This window comes from Dipodomys spectabilis, unplaced genomic scaffold (genome assembly GCF_019054845.1).
Source record: "Dipodomys spectabilis isolate Male_0828 unplaced genomic scaffold, ASM1905484v1 ptg000125l, whole genome shotgun sequence".
Classification (NCBI taxonomy): Eukaryota; Metazoa; Chordata; class Mammalia; order Rodentia; family Heteromyidae; genus Dipodomys; species Dipodomys spectabilis.
Window position 1 is genome coordinate 9,241,215 of NW_024870802.1, and position 10,217 is coordinate 9,251,431.

At 51.0% G+C, this 10,217-nt stretch overlaps 1 protein-coding gene across 1 annotated transcript in view; it reads right to left on the reverse strand.

Annotated features, from left to right (window-relative positions):
* Window positions 1-9,467, reverse strand: part of Sorcs3 (sortilin related VPS10 domain containing receptor 3) — a 581,112-nt gene extending 571,645 nt beyond the window's left edge. Inside the window, exon 1 of the mRNA XM_042689442.1 lies at window positions 8,859-9,467. Within this exon, the coding sequence (XP_042545376.1) occupies window positions 8,859-9,467 (609 nt within the window). The remainder of the gene's footprint in view (window positions 1-8,858) is intronic.
* Window positions 9,468-10,217: the final 750 nt, after the last annotated feature.

Below are 10,217 nucleotides of genomic sequence, written 5' to 3' on the forward strand. Positions count from 1 at the left end.
ATCTATTTGGAGAGTCTTGATTTGGCCATGAATGGGTTGAGTATCTGACTGCTGAATGGACTCTTTTGTACAAAATATCCATTTGTGTATATGCAAGAAGAGACAGGCTGATCAACCTCCAGGACTGAGCTGCTCTACTGGCAATAGTTATTCATCAGCAGGTCACCAACCCACCCTCACATGATGCACTTACTGGATACACCGTCTCCTCTTCTCTGGAGCAATTCCTGGCACAATACTCTCCCATTATCTCATCCTACTTCTTTGAACTTCTTTCTCAGGACAACACTCCCTCTAGTGTCTATATAAGGATCTTAGGTTCCACGTTCCGGTGAATAGGGTAAAAGCAAAGCAAAGAACAAGCCTGTAACTCAATGAGTGTAGATCACTCACTACAAATTAACTGCCAGTGTGCTCGTTCTGAGAAAGATGTTGCAGACATTCTACACAGTGCTCCAACCATGGATTGCAACTTTTCACACCAGGCATAAACACAAAGCTAGGAGGTCAAGAGAGGAGAAATAACACATCCAAGTACATTCTATGATTTTGATGCAGACAAGTTCTTGGTATCGTAGTTTCTGCTGCCAACCAGCCCCACAAGCTCAGACTTCTCCTCTTTTCTTAAAGCTACATACCGATAAACTTATCTCCAAGGATTCCTTGTGAGATATGGTCATTGATTCTCAAGCTGGGTGAAGCTGTCCTTCATCTCTGGCTACCTAACCCCACACACAATGAAATCCCTGGGGAACTGTTTGCCTCTTCACCATCAAGGAGTGGAATCTTCAACCTAATTCTGACCATTCTACTTCTAACTGCTTCTGTCACAAATTCTGAGTATGAGTTTCAAGAAGCTTACTCCCACCCTCACCCTATTCCCTTGTAGATCTCTCTCACTGTCCATGTCAGCATTACACAAACGACAGACTTGACAGACACTTGCCTAAGAGATGGCAGGGATGATGGGAAGAGGCTAAAACGAGCATCTCGCTGGTGCTTAGAATGCAGGAAAGCTTTGCCATCTACTCCCTGGGGACCTGTGAGCAAGTTACCCCCTTCCTCTGCTTCAATATTGCCATCAAAAAGCCAAAAGAAGACCTCTTCTAGGTTAATAATAATAATAAATAGCTGGCCACTGATGACTCACACTTGTAATCTTAGCTACCCCAGAGGCTTAGATATGAGGATCACAGTTCAAAGCCAGACTTGGCAGGAAAGTCTGTGAGACTCTGATCTCCAATTAACCATCAAAAAAACAGAAGTGGAGCTCTGGCTCAAGTTGTAGAGGACTAGCCTTGAGCAAAAAGCTCAGAGAGCACTCAGGCCGAGTTCAAGCCCCAACACTGGCACACTGGCACAAATGATGATGATGATGATGATGATGTAACTAGAAAAGATCTTAAGAGTACATAGTGTATGGGTCAGGCATCTCTTTTAAATAAGATTATACAAGCAAAGTCTATAACATCAAGAACTTGACTAGATTCAAATGTCACTTAAAACCATATCATGGCTCATGATAACAGGGTGTGTGAGCCTGACCTCTTTTTAAGATGAAGACTCAGAAAAGAGTGGGTGACAACTTGCCCAACATCACAGAGCAGAATATTTAAACCCAGACACTTGGCTCCAAACTCCATTTTCACATTCCCAGTCTATCCGTTCTCAATCAGTCCAAAGTAGACAGCATTCAGGATATAAACACTCCACAAGGATGAATTCACACACCATAAACCACATAAGTCATACCATATACCCATCTTAAATAATCCCACAACTCACAACTTGTAAACCTCCTCAATTACCTCACATGGCTCCATCTCCAGTTTTCCCCTTGCCGGTCACAGACCTGTACATAGCCAGGGGCAAGGTTTTATTGACCAGCAGCCCTGAAAGACTAGCTGCTGCGTTGTGGGGCTCTCTCATCTCAGTTTGCTCTGCTCCTCGGCATGAACCGAATAGCAGAAATCTATTTGTGCATTCTTCGACTCTATTACTTTCTTTTCCCAACTTTACGACAGCACATTTATTCGAGTACTATAAAGAACTTTTCCATAAATAATTAAACACGAACTTACACTGATCAAACAAACACACAAAATGTTTTTCAGGGATGTAACCAGACTTGATTTGCTCACTAAATTCAAAAATGCAGTTGACTTATACATGCTTCCATTATAATGATTAGTAAGACACAGTTTCGCCCATTGTTAACTGGTTATTTATTGTCTGCAATCGCTTCCATGGATGGACAAGCGCAACAGTACACAGCCCTCTAACAGGATTAAGGAATCCATACTTCAAATATAGCCAGCGTAGGGCTCGGTCTTCCCTACCTATAAAATGGACAGCATCCAATTTCATCTGAAGGAAAGCACCATAAGCCTTTAGGAAGGAAAAGCTCCATTAATCCAATGTAGAAGAGAGAAAAAAAACAGGCATGAGTAGGAGAGAATAGACCAGTGGGGACCCAGCTCTAGTGGGGATTAGCTGCATTGATGTCTCTTCATGCCCCTGATCTCTGTGCTGAGCGATTGGATGGAGACAAGTCCCAAGCACACTTCCAGCCCTGACATTCTGTGATTCTAAGATGCCTGCAGTATCTCCCGCAGCGATCCACTCTCCTCTGAGCTCACAGCCTCAAACGATCACTTGACAATTAACCACATATCACCCCTTGGCATCTGTCTTGTTGTCATGTGTTATTTAACTTTACAGAAGAAAAGGCTCATATTCAAAGCACAGGAGAAGGACCTTGAGGCAAACCCTGTCGTATCTTTGTTTGGCTCCCTCATCACACCCCTACCAAAGCCCAGTGTCCAGAACAATGTCCCATGCCCAGCAATCACTCAGCAAGGGGTTGAATATCCTATGGAAGTGTCTGTTTCATCTCTGAAGCATATAAGAAAAAGTCAGGATTACTGGCTCATCCTCTTACTAAGTGGGGCCCATCAATTCAAAGTTATTGAGCGTCAATGTTATCCTGTTTGTCATCTTAGGGCAAAAATAATTTCCCCTAATTTCCCTCCTCCCACCCGCCATCATTAAGGCAAGTCTGGTTCCCAGAACAGCTTATGTCACTGAGCCACCAGTGTCACCCGGTGCCATGGGCTACAAGGCACACAGAAGACAAGTAGAAGTCACAATGGGGAAGAGTTGTGCTCATTTCACTATTTCATTCCTCACCCTCAAGGAATACAAGATTAACATCACCAAGTACTGAACTAAAAATAATCAAATGCATGGTGCAGTCTGTAAATATTATGAACAAGGGGGAAGGGAAGAAAATGCTTCTTGGAAAGGTTTCATCGAACACTGTTTGAGTGGTGTATAAGAGGGTATCCTCTCAATGCTTGCATCTTAATAGAGGGTGTTCCAAATGGAACAAAGACTTAGAGTCAAGCAGATGATGAAGACAATGGAGAAACCAAGTGCTATGAAGAGTCAATTAGGAAACAGTCAAAGTTGGAGCAGTAGACCTAGGACATACACAGAGTAAAGTATTTTGAATGAGAGGCCAAAAGACTTCAAAGTCAAATTCAAGTAGAATGTCAAAATATCAGACACAATGTGCCTAGTTCTACTAGCAGCCATAAAATCAGCCGTAGCCCAGGCTAAGGATTTCCATGAAACTTAGGACTTCGCTGGTTCGTCTACTTAGCCAAACATTATCAAGTGTCCGTGATGTGTGAGGCAGAGTGCTCTCTTCTTCACTGGCTACCAACTACATCAGGGCCCATTTAGGAGCCTCTCCCAGCCATCCACACACCAGGAATAAACATGATTAGCCAAATTCCTCACACACCCAGAGCTAGTCCTACTAAAAAAGGCATTAGAGCCTGGCACTGGTAGCTCGTGCCTATAATCCTTGCTACTCAGGAGGTTGAGATCTGACAGTATGTCTCAAAATCAGCCTGAGCAGACAAATCAGCAAGACCGGTCTCTCCAAACATAGCAAGGCTCAAGCGGTAGAGCCCCCAGCCATGGGGTGAAAGTGGGGCAGAGCTCAGTGAGAGTTTGAGGCCCTGAGTCTAATCCTCAGGTCTGGGGGAGGGGGGATGCACAAGGTACTCACATTGTATATTTCCTACCTCCCCTGTAATGCCTCTTTTCTCTCAGACTTCCACAGAATCATCCTTTTACATTTTTGTCCCTGTATAGGAAGTGTCTCAAGCCAATCAAGACACCATAAAGCAGGAAATCAAGTCCAGCAGGTCAAGCCACAGGCCTCAGGTGGCCTGCCTATCTGCCTCTAACACCTAAATAAGCCGCCAGCCTTTAGACAGATCTTCCATCTCCCTTTTGGCTTGGTTGCACCTCTTGTGTCCTTAAGGGATAACTTAGGTCCCACAAATCTCCAAGCTTAGAACTCCTCCAATGACAATAACAAATTTACACAGCCCTGGGTAGGAGGGATCCTCCTGTGCCTTCTTGTGATTAGCCCAGCAATATTGGAGAAACCACTTTCCAATGTATTTTTTCCCTGCCAACAACAAAGAAAGTCCCAACCACTGCATTTCTGCAATCATGAAATCAAGCCTCTCAATTAAGGAGTCGGCAACAACTGCTCACCTCAGAAATCACTGCAGGATCTGAGAAGCAAATGAGAGCTTGTAGCTCAGCTGTAAGAGGAAAGGCAGAACAGACAAGCTGCCTTGCCCAGCCTCCCATCCTCACCAGCCCCCCTCCCTCCCCACCCCTGCCCAGCCAACACTGACCAAGAACAATTAGTGCTGCTGTGTCCCAATGCATTTCCCAGCTACATCTCAACTGAGATGGCTCTCCTTGTAATATTAATTAAAAACAGATTTTTTTTGGCAAACCCCTGAAGAATGGCTTCTGTGGCAGGCTTCTTTATTAAGTCTGTGAGAAGGCAAAATGCATTAAGATATTGTGACACGGGGACTTTTAGCAGGGATGAGGAAGGTTCAGGCAATCCAGCCAAAAGCTGCTTGAAAAATCTGTTTGGAAGCCACAATTAGATGCTCCAGTGAGTGAAATACAATTAATCTGATCAAATCTGCCACTATTTTGCACATTAGGAGTAAATATTTTAGAGCACAGTCCAGCTGTATTGGTGATGGGTAGGAAATCTCTCCTGGGGAAATTGATGTGCTGTGTGGTACCTTCTAGCTTGTTTCAGGAATGGTGGTCTGACAAGAATCTGGAAAAACAATATCTCCCTAGTTCCCTTCAGCAAGGTGCAGTATTGGGCACATTCACTGGAATCTACCTGGCAAGTCATTTCAGGCAGCCACACTGCAGGGGACAACAGTCTGTAAATTGCCACTGCTGTGGGTGAGCTGCTGGGAAGCAAAGGTGCCAGTCTAAAGGAAGATGTCACATTCTTGGCACTAGGAATGGGACCCCAATCCCCCCCCTGCCCAGCAAGGGTCCAAGGAGAGTGCATGAGGAAATACACTGTGCTTTCACAACTTTCCACTCTCCGGGGCCATTTGCCAAGTCACTGAGCAAGCAAGGAGGCATCTTCCTCCATTTGAAGGAAAAGGACAGAATAATGTGTTTTTCTGTTTCCCTGTAAGCCACGGGGACTGAGCTCCCCTGGGTGTTTGTGAAACACTCTCTAGCCCATTAATCACCAGGATCCTAGCTGAGGACACACGTGGTGCACAAAGAACAACAGCAGATCTCTTCCAGGAGAGGTTCCAAGGCCGAGTCTGCCCACATTCTACCACAAGGAATACCTAGCAGGCAATTGGTCAGAGGTGAAACCCAGACCCCCTGCCCTGCTTGCTTCTTTCTGCCTCAGACCTGAAAGGCATCTCCTCCACTGCCTTCTAACTATCCCAACCCAGTCATGAGACCAAAGCAAGCCCTAGTTCAAGCCTCAAACTAGGATCTCTTCCTGCTCCTCCCTGCCCCTTGGTACACACTGGACCAATGGGATAAAGAAGGATGTCCAGCACCATTTCCCTCAGTGTAAACTCTGCCAGGGGGGAGTTCAGTATTCTGTTCTAGGGGGACTAAAATCTCCTCCTACAAGGGAATTTTTATCTAGTAATGAAGCCCACCAAAAGCACCCAGGAGAAAAACAAAAATAAATTCCAATTTGGGCTAAAATGGAAACTGCTACTTTTTTGGGTGGGGGGGAGGGAGAATGCATTTAACATATCAGAAGCCGGGGAGGGGGGTGGGAAATGTGGAATCCTCTTTCCAAAGCATGGTGTTAGTAATATTCTCCTTCCAGGAAAAGGAACCTTCCTGGAATATCATCCTCATTTCTCCTCACATTCTTTTCCTGACGTCAAGAAAGGAGTCAGGGAGGAAAAGCCACGACCCTGGAATGCTACTTTAGAGGCTGCTTCCCAGACTCCAAAGAGTCTCTCATTCTTCTGGAACTCCTCTGTCTTGATTCCTACTTCTTTAACCCTGTTTTACTAAAATAAATCCAGAAGAAGAAGAAGAAGAAGAAGAAGAAGAAGAAGAAGAAGAAGAAGAAGAAGAAGAAGAAGAAGAAGAAGAAGAAGAAGAAGAAGAAGAAGAAGAAGAAGAAGAGGAAGGGGGGAAGGAGGAGGAGGAGGAGGAGGAGGAGGAAGAGGAGGAGGAAGAAAAGGAAGGAAAAAAACTCTTTTGGTGCTGCCTACCAAATCTGGACAAGCATAAGACACATCTTAGGAGCTGACAAAGCAGTTGTGTGGGCTGCAGAGGGGACAGAATATGCCCTGCGTTCTGAGCTCACCTGAGTTCTGAGCTCACCTGGGTTGCCCGAACCTTGCTGAGGTGGTGAGACTCAGCAGAGGTAGATGAATGTCTCCGATTTCATCACCCAACTAGTCTCCAGCCAAGACCCTGTGGTCCAGTATCACTAAAGGGCCATTTCTCCAGGGTGGGGAGTTGAAGCCAGGCTTCCCCTTTAGCCATGAGCAGGAAGCACCTCCCAAAGTCCCATCTCCAAGGACTTTGTCAACACTTAAAAGCAGAAACGTAAGAAAACTCTTCAGGAAGAATGCATTGACATTGTCCCAAATGGGACAGCAACAAAAGCACAGATAGGTGAGGACACCACCTCCTCTCCTCCCAATACACCCATTATCACACAGCCCATCAATCCTCACCTGGTAATATCGAGAGCACACACGGGTTTCCTACTTATCAAACTGGAATGAAGTTGCTGTCAACGCATCATAGCTTCTCTCTCACTCTCGCTCCACACACTCACACACGTCCAATCTGCCGGGGACTTGGAAGTCTTCAGGCACCCAGCTCCACGAAGGTGCACCTTGCCCAGCGCCCACAATCAGATGTGCTCACCGCCCCAAGCTCTGGGGCTCTCTGTGCTTCCCAGGATCTAGACTACACTCCTTCCACCCCAGCATCTGGTACCCAGGACCCGGCTGTTTTCTGTATCACTTAGCATCAGGGAAATCTCCACTGCAAGGCGTGTGTGTGTGTGTGTGTGTGTGTGTGTGTGTGTGTGTGTGTGTGTGGCTTCCCAGGGCATTCACTACCCATCCCGGTGACCTCGGAGGCTCTGCTAAAATGAGATGGACATTTCCTGGGGAAATCTTCTCAAAATGACAAACAGAAACAACAAGAGAGGTGTTTTCCCATCCAGTGAGTCCCCAAAGCTTCTTGCACAGCCATCCAGGCGTCCATCAGACCCTGCCAAAAGGAACAGCCTTTGCACTGCCCAATAATACCAGGCTCTCATCTGAACCAGAGAGCCAGACAAGAGGGAAGGATTTTGCCAGGCTGGCTGAAATAGGGACTGCGGGAGGGAAAGGGTGTGCGGAAGATGATGGGAGCCGGTCCCCAGCCTTCCCCTGACCCAGTCACACAGCACTGGGAGGCGGCGATGTGGGGACAGCCCCTGGGGCACGCGCTGCGGGCTGCCTGCTGCAGCTGCCCGGCCGGGCCGGCCAAGCTCAGTGCCCGACGCCGCGCCAGCGCCCGAGCTCAGCGAGTGGGCTCGATCGCGCCACCTCTTGGTATATCGTCGTGGGGGGGGGGGCGCGTGGCGGGGGGAATCCTGGTAGCGGGAAGGCGGAAAGCAGAGGGACTCAACTCCACTGGGGACCGGGTAACAGGACGCCTGTGGCCAAAGCCAGAGTTTTGAGCTACAGACTTATTCGGGACCGCAAAAGCAGACAAGAACGGGAACGGTGCGGGGAGGGAGAGGGTGGGCGCTGAACTTCGCTTGAGGCTTTTAACTTTTTTAAGGTCTCCTCTAATAGCCTCCTGGGGACACTAGCCAAGGCTTGGGTTGATTGGAACCCAGTCCCAAGCTCAGGCTGGCTGGCGGACCAGGCGCCTGAAGAGTGGACCAGAGACCCCAAGGCAAACAGGAGGAGGAATCCGGGAGTCCAAGTGGCCTCGATCTCTAGCGGAGGGGGGGGGGGGCGGAGGGGGGTGTCCCTTTTGGAACGGGTGGGGACGGGGTTGCTCAGGCAGTCGCTAGAATCTGCTCCTGGGCTCCACAGCAGCCCATTACCCCCTACCCTGACACACACATACACACACTCTACCCCCAACAGGAAAACCCACTCTCACTGAAAGGGACCACAGACCTCTCCCCCGCTCATCTTGAAGACAACCGGCTCCCTCCTCCCCCCACCCCTCGGGGCGCCCCCAATCCTAGGGTCCTGGTAAACAAACTCAGATATCCTCCGCTAAACTCCAGTAACCTGTTGGGGGTGTGTGTGGGTGGGTGCCGGACAAAGTGGAGGAGCTCCCGATCTCCGCCGGGACCCCCCGCTCTCCCCAGCCCTGACCCGTCCCGGCTCACCACCACCCCTTCCCTGACCTCACGCCGCACTCCCCCCCCCACCCCGTCCCGACCCCGTCCCCGAGGGCGACGGGGACCTGGACGGAGCCCGGCGCCGGGCGGTACTCACGCTGCTGTTGTGTCCCGACCAGTGCACCATGGCTTGGTTGTGAGCCGAATCTCCCGTTAGGGCGAATGAGGTGCTGGGGAGCCGGAGCTCCTCGGGGGCCGGTCCCCCGGTCCGCGCCGCCTTTGCCTCCTCCCGGGAACCCTTGGCCGGAGGACGGCTGGCTTTGGAACTGTCGGCGGCGGGCGCCGTGGCCCGGGCGTCCCCGCGCTCCAGCGCGCTGAGGGGCTGCGCCTCGCGTCTCCTCCGGACGCCGCCCGGCCGGTCAGGAGCCCGGACGCCCCGGACCCACCGAGCGCCTCCCGGCGACGCCGTGGCCTCGGCTTCCCTCCGCGGCTCGCCGCCCGGCCGGCCCGGCCGCCCCGCCGCGGTCGCCAGCCGGTCCGGCCACGGGTTGGCCACTGCCCGCGGCGAGAGAGGAGCCAACGTCGCCTGCGGTGGCGGCGGCGGCGGCCGCCGAGAAGCGGGAGCCGGGAGGCGCCCCGGACCGCCCGTCGTACCCCAAGTGATCTCGGCACCCGCCAAGACCCACGTCGACAGAAGTAAGAGCCCGGTCCGGGCGAGGGGCGCCCGCGGCCAGCCTGGGTGGCGCTCGCTGCGCGCCGCCTCCATCCCGCTGCGGCTACCGCGACTCGGGACTGCCGTGTGTGTGCGTGTGTGTGCGCGTGTGTGCGCGTGTGTGTGTGTGTGTGTGCGTGTGTGTGGCGCCCGCCGAGGTGCCGGTCCGGCGGGGGGGGGGGGGTGCGCGGGAGGGGGGGTGTGCGCGCGCCGGAGAGCGAGCGAGCGAGCGAGGGAGAGCGCGAGTGTGTGGCGGGAGGGGGGGGGGGGGCGGCCGGGAAGGAGGCGGCTGGGGCTGGCGCGCCTCGCCGGTCCTGGCGCACGGCTCCCCTCTCGGTCCCTCTTCTTCTCGTCCACCGCGGGGTGAGGGGGAGGGTGGTGATTTCCAAAACCCCAGGAAGATGAAGAAATGCTCCTTCGGTGTTTGGTAGTGGTGGTGGTGGTGGTTGTTAAAAAAAAAATAATAATATTTTCCCAAGATCTTTCCCCCACTCACTGACGTCCTCCAGAAATTTTGGAAATGATGATGATGATGATGATGATGATGATGATGATGATGAAAAGGTAATAAGAAAATCCTTTTTCAAAGACCGGGGGGGGGGGGGAATAATCAAGCCAGATCCAGGAAGAGAGAACTGGCCACAGATTCCCTCCCCTCCCCAATCCAGGATCGCTCCAAAATCCAGCCGCCAATCCTGCTCCCCGGCGAGGAGTTGGGAGCCGCTCCTGGCAGTGTCGGAGGGTTTACTCTTCCAGGCTGTTCTGGGGAGCGGGAGATGGCGCGCGGGGAGGTAGAGGGGTCTC